Genomic DNA, 19,531 nt, shown 5'->3' with positions numbered 1-19,531 from the left:
CAGAATCCACAATAATCCATTACATTTAGTTTAAAGTATTTTTTAAGAAGTTTCTGCTTGCGATGCAGCTTTGCTAACATCAGTCCGGCTGCTTACATTCATGAATTTGGACGAGGCTAATTAGGCTTGATCCTGATTGTGGCAGAAGTAAACAATGGATTATTGCTGATTCTGTCACTATGGGCCTTCAGACAACTCAAAGTAAGGGTAATTCCACTTAAATATAGATTTTTGCCTGAACTATCGCTTTAACCAGCTCTCTGATGGTGGAGACCCTACAACGTTTGTAGGTTTTCAGATTTATTTTGTTGTCAGTCCTCCCAAAACTGACCTGGTGCACATTGCCGTAGAGTGCGGCCTCCTCCATCACCGTGACGACAACGGTGGGGTTGTTCATGTGGTTGTGGAGCAGGCCCTCCAGGTGGCGGCTCCAGCGCTTTCCCACTGCGATGATCTGTCTGGGGCACGACACACGCTCCTCACTGGCCGTCACCCTCTGGAAGTGCTGCAGGATAGTGGTCATCTGAGGAAAGGGAGAGAACAGTCAGAAACTGCTGAGGAGACAGTGGCGAGGGAGGAAAACAGACGAGACTGAGCTTTTTTGGGGTATTTTATTAGGATCCCCATTAGCTATTGCGAAAGCCACAAATACTCTTCCTGGGGTCCACACAGAACATGAAACATGACATAATACAGAACGTTAATAGACAAGAACAGCTCAAGGACAGAACTACCATATATAAAAAAAACGGCACACACAACCTACATATCAGTACATACACACAAAATATCAAGGTCAAATAGGGGGGAGGCGGTGTGCCGTGAGGTGTTGCCTTTGAAGCGCAGATGACCGGGATTACTGCTTTAAGCAGTTGAAAGCACTGGAGTCTGGTCTAGTTGTATCACCCCCTGGTGACGGGGGTTTGAGTCCCATCTTGGCTATTTTCCTGTCTGTGCCCATTTACCATGTGAATCTCCCGTTCTCTCCTTTTGTACAGTCCTATCACTACAGTTGAAGAACAGTCAGTGTCTCTCACCTCGTCCGGGGCTCTAGAAAAGAGCAGGTCCACTTCGTCCAGCGCCAGGTGACACAGCCGCAGGAACAGGAAACAGTGCAAACGCAGCAGACGCACAAGGCTGAACGGAGTGGTCACCACCACCTGGCCTGGAGACACACACAAACACAGCAGGAGAGGAATGTAATACTCCTGTCTGGCTGTCAAACCTAACTGTCCTGATCCTGTGAATAATGATCTTACAGTTGTTCTGGATCTTAACGGTCTTTGCCTCGTCCTTTCCCAGTCCCAACAGTATGACCATGGGGTGGAGGACCTGGATGGTCTGGCTCTCCTCCAGCAGGTCAATCACAGTCTGGGCTTTCTCCCACCCCGGGCACAGGATCACCGCTATGGGCTGAAGGAGACCGCATACAATGTGGTATTAGATAAAACGGAATAAACACAAATGGATCCTTTAAATGCAGATTTGTCAGCAGAAAACCATGCCTGACTTACTGGACATAGGTAGGTTACTGCTGTTTGCCATTGAACCCTAACAAACCAATTAAAACACCCAGATTTCTACATATTACTTTGTCTACATAGAGTGGTATCACCATGGAAAGGAGCTGCAGAGGCCTGTGCCAAAACAAAGATTTTCAACTGTCTAATTGAAGCCAGACAATTTTATTAGGTGGCAAACAGAGATAGTTATCCACCACAATAATAATAGCAGGGGAAACACTGGAAATCACACCATTCCTGTCTAGTGCTCTACTTGCTCAACTCACCCCGGTGCGAGAAGAGAGGGCGCTGAAGACGGAGGAGAGCTGCATGTGGGCCAGGAACGGGGGGATGTAGGTGAGGGGCTGGTCTCCGCTGTGGGAGATGAGGACCGTGTCACAGCCCCTGGCCACCGCCGGCCAGCAGTAACTCTCAGCCACAGACGGGCCGGCATACTTCTTCCTCATCAAGATCTGAAAAGGAACACGAAGCACATTACCAGTCTTCATGACATACTAGTCTAGACATTTACAGATTTTTCACCTAGTCAGCTTGGGGATTAGAACCAGCGACCTTCGGTTATTGGCCCAATGCTCTTAACCGCTAGGCTACCTGCTGCCCATGCGACAGGACATTATTATTGCCTAAGATCTTCAGCGTAAAATGTTGAACAGTCATTTCAAATGTTCAACTATTTACATTTATACTGAACAAATCTCAACTTCCATTATCGTATTCCTAACATTACATTTTCACAGTTGTAAATACATTTACTTTATAGTCATTTAGCAGGCGCTCTCATCCAGAGCAATGTACAGCGCTCCGTGCATTAAAAATACATTCCATTTGAATGTTAGAACATAGTTGAAAGCAAACCAACCCTCCGGAAGGTGTCAGTGATTGGAGCATTGGCCAGACTGGTGCAGGGGTCCAGAGTAAAGGCAGAATGCACCATTATCCCACTCCTGCTTGGATCAGTATGGACGATCTGACATGAAGAACACATTTAAGTCAGTCATGCACAGTAGATATTATTGTATGTGCACAAAACATGTCAATACATTTGGTGAAAGCTACCCAAGGAAGTGAAGAGTATATCTGCATCCAGTCCATTGATAATTTAAATGTTTTGTATAAATTAAGGTTGATTCGATGCTTACAGTGACTTCTGATGAGTATACATCTGGGTTCAGAGGGTCAGGGTTTAGCAACTGCAACAACCGAGCGCAGACGAGCTCCTCCTCAATGGTTGGCTGCTCTGTGAAGACAAACTCTTGTGTCCGGTCTACTAGGTCACTAGGAGTACTGGAAACACAAATTACACTTTTTAGTAAACATTCACATTAATAACAAAAATATAAACGAAACATGGTTAAGTGTTCGTTCCATGTTTCAGGACCAGAAATTTTAAAAATCCCAGACACTTTCCATACGCTCAAAAAGCTTACTACTCTCAAATGTTGTGCACAAAATGTGTTTACATCCCTGTTAGTGAGCCTTTCTCCTTTGTCAAGATAATCCATCCACCTTACAGGTGTGGCATATCAATTAACTGATTAAACAGCATGATCATTACACAGGTGCATCTCATTCTGGCGACAATAAAAGGCTACTTTAAAATGTGCAGTTGTGTCAGACAACAATGCCACAGATGTCTCAAGTTGAGGGAGCATGCAGTTGGCATGCTAACTGCAGTAATGTCCACCAGAGCTGTTGCCAGAGAATGTAATGTTCATTTCTCTACCATAAGCCGCCTCCAATGTCATTTTAGCAGTACGTCCAACTGGCCTCACAACCGCAGACCACGTGCATGGCGTCATGTGGGTGAGCGGTTTGCTGATGTCAACGGTGTGAACAGAGTGCGCCATGGTGGCGGTGGGGTTATGGTATGGGCAGGCATAAACTATGGACGGACAACGAGCACAATTGCATTTTATCAATGGCAATTTGAATGCACAGAAATACTGTGACAAGATCATGAGGCTCATTATTTAAAGTTATCTGTGACTGACAGATACACATCTGTATTCCCAGTCATGTGAAATCCATAGATTAGGGCCTAATGAATTTAATTTCAAATTGACCGATTTCCTCATACGAACTGTAACTCAGTAAAATCTTTGAAAATTGTTGCATGTTCCGTTTATGTTCAGTATATAAAAAAAAAACTTTCACCCAAGAAATTCAACAATGTTTAATTGTGAGAAAACACACACATATCACTTGTCTTAGCTTTTAATGTGATATACTTTTGTTCACTGCATTGTTGATCCACAGGTTGACTTTCACCGTTACTATGAAAGCATTCAGCAGATGGCACTTTAAAACAACTCTGACCAATTCACTAACTTACATATGGGCAACGTCATGGTTGAAAGGGAGGTAGCATTAGAATACAAAACAAATGTGAGCGGTAGTGGTAAACTGATGGTTGTGGTTGAAAGGATGGCAGCAGTTGATTTTATTTGACAATTTAAAATACATACATGTTACACCATGCAACAGATACACATGCCAAAATTGTTGAGGATTAAAGTCACAATACTTTTTTCCCCATTAGGTCCTCTAATTAGAACAGAGAATGTGAGTGGTAGTGGCTGGAGGGTTGTGTTCATACCATACAGCCGTTTCAGTCTGTTGTCCAATCTGTTGAGGTGCAGTGACTGGCTCTTTCTCTGCTTTCTCCGTGAGCGCAGAGATCCTCTGAACACCACGTTCCTCCTTCTGTTCAATAAGCGCAGTCTGACAATTAAACAAAAGGTGCTTTACAGCATTAGTCCACGTCTCTTTTTGACCCAAGATTCACTACGGAGATTCCATTTTGTGTCACATAGTGCAAAAGTTTGGGCACTCATGACTTAGAAACATGTGAAGCAGAGTTCTTGTGCAAGTGAATTTTTACAAAAACAAGAACGGCCATCCAGAAACTCACTTTGGGAATAGCAGCCCTTTGAGTGCTTGAAGCAGGATTCAGAAACTTCTTGAATCTGTTGAGATCCAGAACAAGTAAGAATTTTATTAAATGTCATTCAAAGCAGATTAGAACCGTAGCATGAAAGTAGAAGACTAAAGAATTCTCACCTTAACAGATTCAGATTTTTGAACAGTTCTGACACAAGAGATGTGTCGGTGTCCTCTCCGGGCTCGTCGTCGCTGAAAGAAGAACGCTATGATTAAAAACAACAATGTGACATTATCGTACTACAAAAGGCAGACCCACTGCCAAATGACCGGTTGAGCAATAAAAACAATAACTAAACCTATAGAACAAACCTCTCGTCTTCATTGCCATCAATCTCTGAAAATGTCTTGAATTTCTTGTTCTGCGGCTGGGCTGCCTTCTTTTTTCCTCCCTCTAAGGGATTTCTTCCATTTTCTAGGCTTTTCTGTAAAACAACAAGTAAATAACATAACAGTGTTTATTTCACAGGATATAACGTTTTGTTTGGGCCATGATTCCAACTGGGCCATGATTCCAACCTTATTGAGGGTAAAATAGTCAGTCACCTTTGGATTTGATACCTCATTGGAAGCCTTCGATGCGTCTTTCACAGATGTCGTTAGCTGGCACTGATCAGCCACTAAAGAGATCAATAAAGAAAGTTCAATGAAGAAAATCTTACTAGGAGTTTCCCCCCTCAAGTTCATGCAGTGATATTTTACAACGGGAACTTTTTGGAAGACATATAATAAACTGTTCTTAATGAAGACTTCACAATAACTGCATTCACCTTGATTATGAACGATTGGGTCCTGCTGCCGGAGCAGGAAATCTGAAAGTGATCGTACGGTGCAGCCGTCAGTAGCCAGGAAGTTCTGAGTTTCAGAAAAGATGTCACATGCCAAGACGGCTGGGGATCTATCAACAACACCATTTTTCCCACTGGTTTGATGGGCCTTCTGGCTTGTGAAGTACGCAAACTTCTTTGAGACCAGATCGTCGTTCACACAGATCTAGAGAGATAACCATCTTTTAGCTTCAAAGTTGTATAGAAAAACTGTGATAGCTAATTATGGGAGGCATCACCACTGATTGTATGTTGTACAATACCTTGACATTTTTGACAGTCAAGTAGAGCTCAATGGCAGTGCAATCTGCCTGTGTTTCACACAACACTGCCTCCATCTCGGTAGAAGCTTCAGGTCAGATAATTGAACAGAGAGCACAGTTAGGACTGATATACAGCAATGAGACTCCAGCACTACGAACTGTGCTTTCTCAATTCAGTGATCTCGATTGAAACTGACCTTGCAGGAGAGGATTACGTACCTTGTAAGAGATTGTGCAAATAGCGTGTGGCAGAGCTGTCCCATTGCGTTGATGGTCTAGAATGAAAACAAGAGCTCTATAGGGTGAGTAGTAATAACTACTAACAAAGGTGATTTTATTAGTACAAAATAATTACAGTAATTTTGATGCATATTTTAGTGCATCAATCTAGTCGGCACTGCAGTTCACCCTTACATGAGCTCAGCTTTCTCCAGGCAGTCTCCAGACACGTGCAGCGTCATGGGATGAACACCAGCGAGCTGAAACTTCCTCACCCAGAAGGGCAGCTGCAAAAACGTATCTAACAGAGCCCGAATCCTGGGGAAGAATGGAAGGGCTCCATGATCAGCCAATTACATTTCATGACATACATTAATCAAGTGCAAAACCAAGAAGATGGCCAAAGACTGTCAGAAGTCGAGAGCCTTTTTGGTTGCCCTTTGCATCAGCTGGCACAATGGGGATGAGTGAGTAAGTGAATTAGGACATACTCATCTGAGCTGACGATGACGCGCTCTCCGTGGTCAACTAGGAAACACATGGCCTGGGTTCCAACGGTGCCCAGGAAAAGAGACTCAACGATGGCTCGGCACCAGCTCCTTAGGGTAGACCAGTACACCACACACACCTGGGGAACAACACAATGATGATGCTACATTTTTTCATATAGCAGTGTAGTAACTAGTCAGTCAAATAATAGGTTCATTTATCCTTCAGGAGCTATGCCAGTCAGGCAGATCTGTAAATGCACATTCACTTTAAAAAACAAGAAATGTCTTTCATCATGTGCCATATACTCAAATTGATTACCCTAAACTCAAGATACTAAAACAAACATTCCAGATTACATTTAGCTCTAATCACCCTTCACTCTCTCCACAGAGATTATTACCTGTCCCGACTCTATAGTTGAGGGTTTGATCTTCTGCACATCTAGGTTGACCTCATGATAGAAAAGGTTCATTTTCATTTGCAGATCATCATATTCTTTTTTATTCTCGACCGCTTCTATCCCTGGACCCTTCACAAACCGACCCCACAGACAGGACGGGTTCTCCACCTGTCAAAGAAAACATGGTGGTGAAACCGCTTTCAATTTGTAAAGCAACAACACACATTTGCAAGGTAACGAAGACAGCCCATTGGCAATCTAGATAGTTAGAAATGTTAGTTGCAATGTTGTGTGGAAATGCACGCATAGGCAGCTACTTACTTTCAACAAATTTATTTCAAGCATGATTTCAACCGTCACTGACAGTTTGGTAACCTGCAAGACATGGGGTTCAAATTCAGAAAACTACTGTAGCTAGCAAATATACATAATTTTTCTGAATTTGCTACACGCATATATTTACTTTTTATTATGAACACAAGAAATACAAAAAAACAGAAATATACAAACAAGAGTACATAAACATGACAGACAGGGGTATTACATATCAGGATTCGTTTTCAATTTGTTAAATAGTTTCATGGTGCGTATTGCTTTTTTGTTTTTACATTTTCTGATCATTTCAAAATAATATTTCAATTCTATCTTAAATAATGTGAAGAGTGGTTTCTTCTCTGTCCACTTCATTTTATGGACAAAGAATCTTCCATGAAAGATAAACAAATTAACAATGAAAGTTAAATCAGGGTCCATATAATTTGGTTCAAAATAAAACATATCAGAGTCTCTCAGATTAACATTAATAGTTGTTTCTTTTAAAATGAAATCTAACTCACAACAAAATCTTCTGACATAAGAGCAGTCCCGAAATAAATGGTCAAGAGTCTAAGGGTCACAATCACAAAATACACATTTGTTATCAATAGCTATTTTAAATCTGTGTATAATAAAGGTCTTTACAGGGTAGATTCTATGAATGAGTTTGTATGATACTTCTTTCACCTTAGATATACAATATTTACCAGATAACAACAAGACTTTGTTCCAGTTCACTTGTCCTAGGGCTGCATTCCAGTACATTTTAGCAGAAGGAAGAGTAACATATTGACAGTTTCCTTATATACATGTTATTAAATTTAGAGTTTAAAATGTCAATTCCTTCTAATTGTATTGAGGCTACAAAATCCTCAACAGTTGCACTTGGAGTATTGTTATATTCTCCTAAAAGAAGAATAGCACCTTTAGGGATAGCTCTAACAACAATTTGATACTCCTCGGGAGTGAATGTAACATTGTGTGTTCTAATAAATTCTGGATATTCATATAGTTGTCCATCACTATTCAATAATTGTTTAACCCAAATAATGTTGTTGTCAAACCAGTTCTGGAAAAACAAAACTTGTTTTTGTATTTTGTCTTTATTATTCCAGATTGTATATCTATGAGAAGAAAAATTGTGTTTGTACATGAGGTTCCAAGTTAGAAGTACTTGTTTATGAAAGTTTGCAAGCTTAATAGGGATTTTACCCATATTAAAGTTGCATTTGAGTAAGAATTCTAGACCACCAATTTGTTGGAATATTAAATTGGGGATGATATTCCAGATGCAATCCTTATTTCTTAAATAGTTTTGTATCCATTTAATCTTAAATATTATATTAGATGTTTTAAAATCCAGAGCATTACCTCTATACCTCCCTCACCTTGGGTGCTACATATTACCGCTTTTCTTAAATAATGAGGTTTATTTCTCCATATGAAGTTAAATAATTTAGTATCAACCATTTTAGTTACTGACAGAGGAACATCCAAGGCAAGGGAGGTATAAACTAGTCTGGACAGACCTTCAGATTTGGATAAAAGTACACATCCAGATAAAGAAAGATCTCTTAATAACCAGGAGTTAAATCTCTTTCCAATTCTCTCTACAATAGGAGAGAAATTTAAGTTGGCCTTTTCCTTCTGATCTTTACTAACTGTAATACCAAGATATGTGATCACATCTTTTACAGGGATATTACATACTGAGTTTAAGTCACACCTTTTCAACGCAAATAATTCACATTTCCTAATATTCAGAGATAAACCTAATACATGTGTGAAGGCATTAATACACTCAATAGCTTTCTTGACTTTCAAAAAAATGGTGGTGTCGTCAGCCAATTGTGAACATTTTATCTCTTTGTCTTGTATCTGAATACCCCTAAAACTATCCTTATTTATGTGAAGTGCCATAACTTGTGACCAATAAAAATAAGAAAGGAGAAATTGGGCATCTTTGTTTAATTCCACATCTAATCTTTGTGAAGTTCCATGGGATAATTTAACAGAGCTGTTACTATTATTGTAAAGTGTCTTAATTACACTTTGAAAATATTGACCAAAACCCCAAAAATCAAAGTCTCAAAAATAAAATTATGTTCAACTGTATCAAATGCCTTGTAAAAGTCAACAAATAAAATAAAGCCATCTTCCATAATGTGCTCATTGTAGTCTATCAAGTCCAATACTAGTAGAATATTATTACATATATGTCTGCCCTTCATAAAACCAGACTGGGTATCGTCAATGATTTGGTCAAGACCTTTAAGTCTTTCTGCAAAGATGGATGCAAGTAGCTTTCCATCATTGTTCATTAATGTGATTGGTCTCCAATTTTCTAACATCGTAGAATCTTTGTTTGGTTTGGGTATTACAGAAACAGGCAGGATCCCTAAATCAATTGCCTCCTTAAAAACATTAAATATAAATTCAATAATATCCTCCTGAAAATATTTATAGATTTCACTGATAATGCCATCATTCCCTGGAGATTTGTTCTATTTTAACTTGCTGATACATTTTTTTTTTCTTCATTAATAGAAATAATTTCATCACAAGACTTTTGGAAGTCTTCATCTATGAATTTTGCACAGTCTTTGACAGTCTAGAAAGGCAGATATGTCACTAGTAGGACAGGCATTACTGGTATAAAGGTTACCATAGAATTCTGAAACATATTTTGAAATATCTTTGGGGTTTTCATTTTGTTTGCCATCTATATTGAGCTTATGTATAGATATAAATTCAGATTTTTTTCTTTCTAAATTGTAAAAGTATTTTTTCCACCTTCCTCCAAACATCTCCTTCTTGATCTTACAAATGCCCCTTTTGCTCTCTCTTCATACATTCGGTCCATTTCTAGTTGTAAAGAGAATAACGGACCCTTTCCTTCTTCATTAAGGTCCTCCATAGAGATTAGAGAAAGTAGTTACTTAAGTTTATCTTCCCTCAATCTTTTAAGTTAATCAATTTCTTTACCTCTCTTCATGGCTGGTTGTCTTATTTCATACTTCATTAATTCCCTATATTTCACATAAGACTTAAATAGTTGGGCTTTCCTCCAATTGTCTTGTATAATATCTTTGGCATCCATCTTGAAATTATCATCTTCCAACAGTCTACAATAATTCCGATTCGGTTTAACTTCAAATCCATTAATATTTAAAGATAAGAATATAACTTCATGATCAGTAAGAATTGATGGTTCAATTGATACATTGATTACAAAATTATCTAATGAATTAGAAATCAACCAGAAGTCAATTCTTAACTGTCTGGACATGTCCTTGTTACTCCAAGTGAATTCCTTTTTATCAGGATATTTAGATCTCCAAATATCGACTAAACCAAGGCATAGGTTATTAAACTCAGGATTAACTATGCTGGATGTTAGGAGGGGGATATCTGTCAATCACCACATTAGTTACAGAATTAAAATCTCCACATCCTGAAATACATCTATAAACTCTTAATTTCTTCTTCAAATTCTTGAAATAATATCCTGTTGTTTTGTTTGTTGTTGGATACATAAATATTCCCTAATAAAAACATTTCACTGTTGAAATTTACTGTTAAAATTAACCAACGTCCAGAGTGGTGAGTCTTACTACTGATGACCTTCCCTTTAAATGCACCTCTTAAAACTGCTACAGCGCAGAGTGGTTGTTGCCATATGATAACCAGATATCGTTACCCCATTGATTTTTCCAAAAAGATAGATCGGAAGAACAAGCATGACTCTCCTGTAAAAAGTAAGTCTGCATTAAACCGTTTGCAATACAGGAAAATAGCCTTACGCTTGAGTAAATTACGAATACCCCGGACATTAATTGAACAAAGAGATAAAGACAAACTTCATCCAACAACCTTGTTATGCTAATACAAGTTTTTCCTAAGGATATGCAACTCAAAAGGATTTCCATCCCATTATTAACCTCTCCAACAAAGAATAAAATAAAAAATATTGGTCATAAAGTTACCAAAGTATTCTTACTCCCACAAGGGGGAGACATTGTGTAGACTTTACAATAAGCAGTTATTCACCTATAGTTAGTGTTTAGTTTACCAGTTCTCAGGTCAGCCTTTTCTCATTCAAGTGTTGGTGTACATTTTTATAATAAATGGGTGCTTTTCACCTGGTAATCAGTTTTTTTGGCCTGACAGTTCTGTCTGAGTTAGGCTCTGGCTCTCACTCAAATGTTCTGATTTGGCCGCATTTCTTTCCCATGGATGATCACTCTTGCACCGATCCAAAAAAAATGCAGTTTTCCCTGCCTTTCGAGCTGCAGCCACCATCGGCCACAGTTTCTCTCTTGTCACTGTCTGCTGAGGTCAGATCCTCCGTGAACCTCAATTTTTGCTTGATGAGGAATTCACAATTCTTCGCTCGCGTCCAAAGAAGATCCCGTGTAGATCTGTTGGTGAACCGGATGATGGTTGTCCTCGGTCTCTTGTCTTGATCCTTAAGTCTTCCCAAACGATGGACGGTGTCTACATTTTCCTGAAGTTTGGCTTTTGATTCGGGAATGACAGCTCCACAGATGTCAACAACTCCGCATTTGAGGTCCTCACCCGCCTGCTCTGGAATTCCATGGAGCCTCAGGATCCACCTGCGCTGGTATCTCTCCGCCTCATTCACCTTTTGCTCGAGTTCAGCAGCTATTTTAATTTTCCTGGCAGATAACTTTCACTTTTTTCATGTCACCTTTGAAGGTTTTCACTTCTCCAAAGATAAAGTCAGATTTTTTAATGGCCTCAATTTATCGTATCATGACCTAACCATGACCTCCAAGTCATTTGCCCTTTCATCTCTCTTTGATGTCAAAAGCATTACAATATTGTTTTGCATCTCAAGAAGTGACATACCCTCTTGGCCTCTCATCTTTTTCCCCCGGGGCTTGACTGGAGTGCCGGGGTTGTAGGGTAAAGGCCTGATCTGGGGACTGGAGGCGCGCAAGTTGTGAGCATTGTTGTCCGTGCTCACCACATTTGCATCACCCATTGCAGTATTTCCCCCCACAGTTACATTCTGAAGAGGAGTAGCCAAAATCATACTATCTTTTGTGGTTAATTGTCCATCTGACGATCTCTCCATTTCTTTCTGATCGTGGCAGTTTCCATGTACGTTCGACAAGCTAGTTTTTGAGCGAGCTAGTGTTGTCCCAAACTTAGTTTTAGAGGTGAATAACTTGCAGAAAGTAATCAATTACTTTGGTAAATAAACTAAACCATATTCATACGGGGTTTTATGGCCATAGAAATAATCCAATGGTCATAATTGGGTAAAGGAATCCAATAATTCCTTAAACTACCAAAACAAATTATCTGCACTGACCGCCATCTTGCGCGCCATCCAATGACACGCATATATTGACTGCAAGATAGCTAGCTAGCGCACCTTGTTTGTTTAGCTAGCTAAATTACAGTAGCAACTTTACTTACACTAGCAACTTAAATGTACATTTTACTTCAAATGTAAGTCTGCTTTTGGTTGTTAGTTGTGCATTTCTCGGATTAAGCTAATTTAGCTAGAAAGCTGACTGATTTGAAAGTGTATCGGGAAAAGTCGAAATGCAGTCTGGGTAGTTACAAAAAGGTAATTGTTAATTATGAGAAACTTTGCAGTGCCAAAGACCACTGTAATGATCTAAAAAGGTATTTGAATGATCGCTTACAAACATTTAGTGACATGCTGGCTGTCGTGCATGACAAACAATTGGTATTAGCTGCTACCTTGTTTTGAAACTGAATGAAGTTATCAGCTGAAAGTCATTACTGCATAAATTAATGGTCGGTCAAATCAATGAGGTTCAGGTTCAAACGTATCGAGCTCACACTATTTTGCACAACATCACTGTCATGAGGAAGAGCGAAGCCTAGACAATAATATATATAGTATTTGGTACAGTATCGCATTCCGTCCGAGGTTGGGTAGCTATGTTTCTTACCTGTTTCAACTGATTCCGAGCGAGAGCGTGTAGTTGTAGAGACTGCGCATCATCACGACCGCAACGTGGTGATGGATCGAGAAAAAAAAGTGTACAGTTCAATGTACTTGGTAGTCCACAGGATGGCGCTATTTATTCTATTTATTTAACCTTTATTTAACTAGGCACGTCAGTTAAGAACAATTTCTTATTTACAATGACGGCCTACCAAAAGTCAAAAGGCCTCCTGCTGGGATACAAATATTTTATATATTTTTTAATAAATATAGGACAAAACACACATCATGACAAGACAGACAACACAACACTACATAAATAGAGACCAAAGGCAACAACAGCATGGTAGCTCACAGCTGCCCTTGTCCCTTAAATTTGATGATGTGGTTGTTACTGACAAGACGCACATGGCTGAGCTTTTTAATCACCACTTCATTAAGTCAGGATTCCTATTTGACTCAGCCATGCCTCCTTGCCCATCAAACATTTCCTAATCTCCCACACCTTCTAATGCGACTAACCTCGATGCTCCTCCCTCTTTTTCCCCTGCCCCGCTATAAAGATTCTCCCTGAGTCACTGAGTCCGAGGTGCTAAAAGAGCTCCTTAAACTTGACCCCAAAAAACCATCTGGGTCAAATGGTTTAGACCCTTTCTTCTTTAAGGTTGCTGCCCCTATAATCGCCAAGCCTATCTTTCCTCTCTGGGGAGGTTCACATTGCTTAGAAGGTAGCCACGGTTAGTCCTTGAATGAAACTGTTATAGGCTTAATTCTATTTTGCCCTGTTTATCAAAAGTGTTGGAAAACTTGTCAATAATCAACTGACTGGCTTTCTTGATGTCTATAGTATTCTCTCTTGTATGCAATCTGGTTTCCGCTCAGGTTACGGATGTGTCACTGCAACCTTAAAGGTCCTCAATGATGTCACCATTGCCCTTGATTCTAAGAAATGTTGTGCTGCTATTTTTATTGACTTGGCCAAAGCTTTTGATACGGTAGACCATTCCATTCTTGTGGGCCAGCTAGGTAGAATTGGTGTCTGAGGGCCTGGTTTGCTAACTACCTCTCTCAAAGAGTGCAGCGTATAAAGTCAGAACATCTGCTGTATCAGCCACTGCCTGTCACCAAGGGAATACCCCAAGGCTCGATCCTAGGCCCCACGTTCTTCTCAATTTACATCAACAACATAGCTCAGGCGGTAGGAAGTTATCTTATCCATTTATATGCAGATGATACAGTCTTATACTCAGCTGGCCCCTCCCTGGATTTTGTGTTAAACGCTCTACAACAAAGCTTCCTTAGTGTCCAACAAGCTTTCTCTGCCCTTAACCTTGTTCTGAACACCTCCAAAACAAAGGTCATGTGGTTTGGTAAGAAGAATGCCACTCTCCCCACAGGTGTGATTACTACCTCTGAGAGTTTAGAGCTTGAGGTAGTCACCTCATACAAGTACTTGGGAGTATGGCTAGACGGAATACTGTCCTTTTCTCAGCACATATCAAAGATGCAGGCTAAAGTTCAATTTAAACTTGGTTTCCTCGAGCTTCCAAACTAACCCTGATTCAGATGACCATCCTACCAATGCTAGATTACAGAGACGAAATGTATAGATCGGAAGGAAAGGGTGCTCTTGAGTGGCTAGATGTTTTTTACCATTCGGCCATCAGATTTTTCACCAATGCTCCTTATAGGACTCATCACTGCACTCTTTACTCCTCTGTAAACTGGTCATCTCTGTATACCTGTCGCAAGACCCACTGGTTGATGCTTATTTATTAAACCCTTAGGCCTCACTCCCCCCTATCTGAGATATCTACTGCAGACCTCATCCTCCACATAAAACACCCATTCTTTTGCCTTTTGGTAGGCTGTCATTGTAAATAAGAATTTGTTCTTAACTGACTTGCCTAGTTAAATAAAGGTTAAATAAACAAATAAAATTTAATCAGAAGAGTTACAGGGTGTGTTAAGTGGTGGTGTCCCATCCTTTCAGGTTGTTGACCTGAGGTAGGACTAAATAGATTTAAATAGTGGAGTAAGGTGGTGTTTATTTATTTGAAAGTATTGTGTTATGTTTTTTTTTGTTTTTTTTAGCAAAGTATAAGGGAGTTGTACTCCAGTCTAGTAGGTGGCGGTAATGCAACATTTATTGGATGCCAACCGCCGTTAAACCTCATCGAAGAAGAGTTAGATATTGACCATTTGGAGGCAAGCTAACTTTGTTTTGAATAAAGAGCTGACATATCGTTGTCAAAATGGCGATAAAACCTCCCGTTCTTATGAACGCCGTTCCCCCGTATGGGCATGTTATTTCCAACGAGAAGTGGAGAGGCTCAGTCCTCGTGCAAAGTTTGAAAGGTAACAGTAGCTGAGTCTCTTGCCAAAGAGTAGCTACAGTAGCTCAGGCAACTAAAGTTATTATATTAACTAACCTGTGGCTAAGGGTTGGCTAGCTAATGTTAGATGGTTAACATTGTAAACAAACAACTTAGCGTGTAGTTAGCCAGTCCAACTTCAGTCAGTCTGTCTTTACTTTATTAGTTACACATGTCATTGAAATTACGTTACATTACAACTGAAATACATTTACATTTTACAGACAAGTTTAAGCAAACAATACACTAGCTACCAGTAGGAACAAACAATCGATATTCCCGGCGGACACCCCATTGTCAGCGCTAGCGCACAATGTCACTTCATGTCTGTTTAATATAAGACATGACGATTGCATAGTATTTACTGTCTTCTCGTTTGCTACATTCTGAACATGGTGTCGTTGAATTCCTGATTTCAGGAACTGGAAGTGTGAAAACAATATTTGAAGAAGAACTTGGCGTGGTGGACTTTCATCTATCTAACAAGAGCTGCATCTTGTATGTCTCTGAAACTGACATTGTGGCTGGAAACAACTACAAAAGAAAACTTGTTAGGTTTAGAAATGTAAGTCTACTTTTGGTGTTCGGCACTACACTATTACACCACTACTACTACTACACACTTGATTATACTGCTACATTCTAATGTATAATCCAGTTCACAAATCCACTGTTAAGTGAATGGATGAACTACTGAGATAATATTTTAATGTACATGCTACATCTTCCATTTTTCCTTGGTGATGTTCTAATCTTCTCTCCTCTCTGTTGCAGGCCAACAGCAGCCTCCAGGGCATAGTGCTGGTGGAGAAGACCCAGCTCAGCGAACAGTACTTTTCTGCCATGCAGAAGTTTGTGGTGTTTGAGCTTGGTCTGACACTGCTACCTGTTGCCAGCCAGCTTGAAGCCTCGCAGCTACTCACACAAATAGTAAGTCATGCTTTCACACGAGTGAAGAGTTTTGTTTAGAATTGTCACTTTACAAGTGTTTTCCTGGTTACATAAATACGCATTAAACTCAAACTGGCATACAGCCATTTAGAACTCAATAAATCAAATTGTATTTGTCACATGTGCCAAATACAACAGGTGTAGACTTCACAGTGAAATGCTTGGTTATGAGCCCTTCCCAACGATGCAGAGTTAAAAAATTATAAGTCTAACCATGTATGATGACAGTTGACTAATGAGTTGTCCTCTCCTCTGCAGGTGCACGGAGAAAGTAAAGACAACCCGTTCCGCAGGAGGAGTGTGTCTTGGCTGCTAGACCCCTTGGTCATGTCCCTGGTTCAGCAGATCCCTGGCGTAGGGAAGGTCAAAGCCATGGCCCTGCTCCAGCACTACTCCAGTATCCACCAGCTGTGCAATGCAGGAACGCACGAACTGGAACACATCGTGGGCCAGGCCACGGCTCAGCACATACGCAACTTCTTCCACAACCCATTGGTCTGACTCTGACAAAACGGCACAGCTCATTGACAAATCAATACTTGTTTTATGTTCAAGTGTGTAAGGAGGGCAACAGTGAACCTGACACAATGCTGTAAAGCTAAAGAGACTTCCTTAGTTGGAAGTCTAGTGGAATTATAGTTTTTGTTTTTTCTTCACATCTCTATGATACAAGTTTATACAAACAGAATGCTTTGGTGCCTCTGTGTAATGCAAAAATGTATTGCAGTTATTGTGACCCATGGGCCTATAATATGGGTCAGTGCTATCAGGGATCCTTGGGACATCCCTACCTTACCATTGTAAATTGCAACTTCAATGAAGGGGGTCCCAAGGATCCTGATATCATGTGTTGCACAAGACATTGCAGAGCTACATTGAAAGTGTGTGTGTGTAACTGACCACAAGATGGAGTAGAAGATGCTCTTTCCTCATCCAGAACAATTCATAAACTTCCATTGGAATAATACAACCTTAACCAAGGACTGTTTTACTTGAACTGATTGCAGGTGCAAATGGTAATACAATATGGGTACCTTTTTCCAACCGATGTTAGAACCTACAGGGAAACCTTATAACTTCAATGAAATGGCAGATCCCCTGGCTTAGTTCAATCCAATCCATTTGCAATAAAGCATTCCGCCTCAATGAAGGAGCACTTTCTTAGCACAGCTGTCAAAGGCCTTCGTTCCCAACCACAGGACTGCCTTTTATACCATTCTAACCATGTGACATGGGTTGGCTGCGTGGAGCTTTCCCTGGCCAGTGACTTCTCTCTGTGATGCCATTCCATCCCTTCCCAATCCAACAGGAACTAACACTGGCATGCTGGCCAAAGCATGAATTGACTGAATGAATTGACTCCTACCTCAGCTCCCCCATTCTTATTAAGAACTGGAACTACATTTTTTCTCAAAAATGTTCACGACTCATTTTGGGATCTAATGAGTGTTAATACATTTGGACAGGACAGTCTTTGTTTGCTTGTTTATTTATATGGGCTCTTGAGTGGTGCAGCGGTCTAAGGCACTGCATCTTAGTGCTAGAGACCCTGGTTCGATTCCAGGCTGTATCACAACTGGCTGTGATTGGGAGTCTCATAGGGCGGCGCACAATTGACCCAGCATCGTTAGGGTTTGGCAGGGGTAGGCCTTCACTGTAAATAAGCATTTGTTCTTAACTGACTTGCCTATTTAAATAAAGGTTAAATAAAATATCTATTTCATTTTTGTGCTTCATCTAAACTTTTGACCCAGTGTGATGCTGTGAACGTTTGCGTTTCACAATGAGATAATACCCTGCTGGCAGTTAAAAGGCAGTCTACCCTACTGGCACTTAAAAAGCATTTGGTTGAAGAAGTCTTCTCTTTGTTTTTATCACTCCTTCCCTCTGTCCACCATCCAGTTACCCAGAGTGGCTCCTGTGACGTATTGGTTTTCTGCTCGGCTTCCTCCTTTAAGCGTCGCAGCACACTGCTGGCAGTGTTCGTCTTTCCTCCCTCCCTGCCTGCACACAAAGCAGCTGGCTGTTTTATTGGCCTTCTAACAGGATCAGCTGAATCCAGGCCCTTTATTGTGCAGTCTGTGGTGTTAGCGAGAGAGGCAGAGAAAAGACCTGGTACGACTGCACAACTTGACTTCCTAAATTCCACTAGGGTCCTTTAGAGAGGAAGGGAAGCATGAAGAAGGCCGCCTTTGGGATGCGTGTGCTGGTGGAGCAGAGGCGTGAGCCCTCCTCTTTGGGTTTCCTCTCCCGGACAGTTCAAATGTGGGCTCTCTCATCAGGAGGCTGTTCAGAGTTGCATCAATGTAACATGACAGGCTAATTTTAGATACAAGACAAAACAGAGGGGCAGAGTTGTGTGAATGGGTGTGTATCCAGCATGAAATGTACACAGAGGAAAGTATTTGCTCAAATATGTTCACAAGTAAATTATAAAGCTGGTACATGATTTTAATTCGTTTTTTTGGGGGGGGCGGGGATCCCTGTCATCCAAATGTTTTGTAATCTATTTATGCTATTTTTTCCCCTACAATTGAAAATAGTGCTTTTGTTGAGGATGATTAGGCTACTTTTATTTGGAGTCAGTTTGTACTGTAGTAGTAGATAAGGCATAGTAGGTGGTGTGTATGCTTGTTAAATGCATTATTGCATTTTCTCTTTCATCCCCTATAAAATATTGATCAGTTGGTCAATAATTTAGTATACTCTATTACTCCATAATGGAGTACTTATGTTCACTGTGGTCACAGGTGTATAGTTTTATTTAACATTTATTTTTTATGACTCTGTTTGCAATTCACAAGATGGAATACTCTAATAGTTGAGGACATTGATGAAGAGAATGTGTGTACTTTGAAAGGGGGGCATGAACACTGAGCAGTCGAGATTATGCACGCACAGTTGTGTTCAAGATGGGGGGTTTACTCAAATTGGAGAGTACACAAAACTATGATGTTTGCAAGCCTCAGCTAAAAAGCATGCCATCCTATCATGTCCGGTATTGAAACAGAACATTTGGTATAACCAAATATTTATGGTGAAACTATGGACTTCGAAGTTCCGAGGGGATCTTCGAGTGAGGTTGAGTGATTTTACGAAAAGTCCTGCGCAGCGACGCTCAAGTACTTGATGGGCCATGGCACGAGAGTGGGGTAGTTAGCATTCTACCCTGGACAGCGGCAGATTATTGCGCAAGCGCACCCTATTCAGTGTGCATCAATACCGTGTGTGAGTTCAAGAGAGGGATTCGAGAAAGCCTTTGATATGGTTGCAGAC

At 40.4% G+C, this 19,531-nt stretch overlaps 2 protein-coding genes across 2 annotated transcripts in view; one reads left to right on the top strand and one right to left on the bottom strand.

Moving 5' to 3' along the window:
- The window catches only part of tdrd12 (tudor domain containing 12), a 30,344-nt gene extending 23,335 nt beyond the window's left edge, over window positions 1–7,009 (bottom strand). The window contains exons 1-14 of the mRNA XM_039016917.1: window positions 6,986–7,009; window positions 6,665–6,832; window positions 6,264–6,400; window positions 5,968–6,090; window positions 5,773–5,828; window positions 5,554–5,639; window positions 5,292–5,456; window positions 4,584–4,669; window positions 2,663–2,807; window positions 2,383–2,490; window positions 1,790–1,975; window positions 1,260–1,413; window positions 1,038–1,165; window positions 332–523 (exon numbers count right to left, since the gene is read on the bottom strand). Coding sequence (XP_038872845.1) covers window positions 332–523; window positions 1,038–1,165; window positions 1,260–1,413; window positions 1,790–1,975; window positions 2,383–2,490; window positions 2,663–2,807; window positions 4,584–4,669; window positions 5,292–5,456; window positions 5,554–5,639; window positions 5,773–5,828; window positions 5,968–6,090; window positions 6,264–6,400; window positions 6,665–6,832; window positions 6,986–7,009 — 1,758 coding nt within the window. The remainder of the gene's footprint in view (window positions 1–331; window positions 524–1,037; window positions 1,166–1,259; window positions 1,414–1,789; window positions 1,976–2,382; window positions 2,491–2,662; window positions 2,808–4,583; window positions 4,670–5,291; window positions 5,457–5,553; window positions 5,640–5,772; window positions 5,829–5,967; window positions 6,091–6,263; window positions 6,401–6,664; window positions 6,833–6,985) is intronic.
- An 8,106-nt stretch (window positions 7,010–15,115) lies between these two features.
- faap24 (FA core complex associated protein 24) lies at window positions 15,116–17,401 on the top strand. The gene is made up of 4 exons (XM_039018166.1): window positions 15,116–15,287; window positions 15,724–15,869; window positions 16,079–16,234; window positions 16,514–17,401. Exons 1-4 carry the CDS (start codon window positions 15,185–15,187, stop codon window positions 16,754–16,756), a joined length of 648 nt encoding a protein of 215 aa, XP_038874094.1. The 5' UTR covers window positions 15,116–15,184; the 3' UTR covers window positions 16,757–17,401.
- The last annotated feature ends 2,130 nt before the right edge of the window (window positions 17,402–19,531 follow it).

The sequence above is a fragment of the Salvelinus namaycush genome, chromosome 21 (assembly GCF_016432855.1).
Source record: "Salvelinus namaycush isolate Seneca chromosome 21, SaNama_1.0, whole genome shotgun sequence".
NCBI lineage: Eukaryota > Metazoa > Chordata > Actinopteri > Salmoniformes > Salmonidae > Salvelinus > Salvelinus namaycush.
This window is presented reverse-complemented; position numbering and strand designations above follow the sequence as displayed.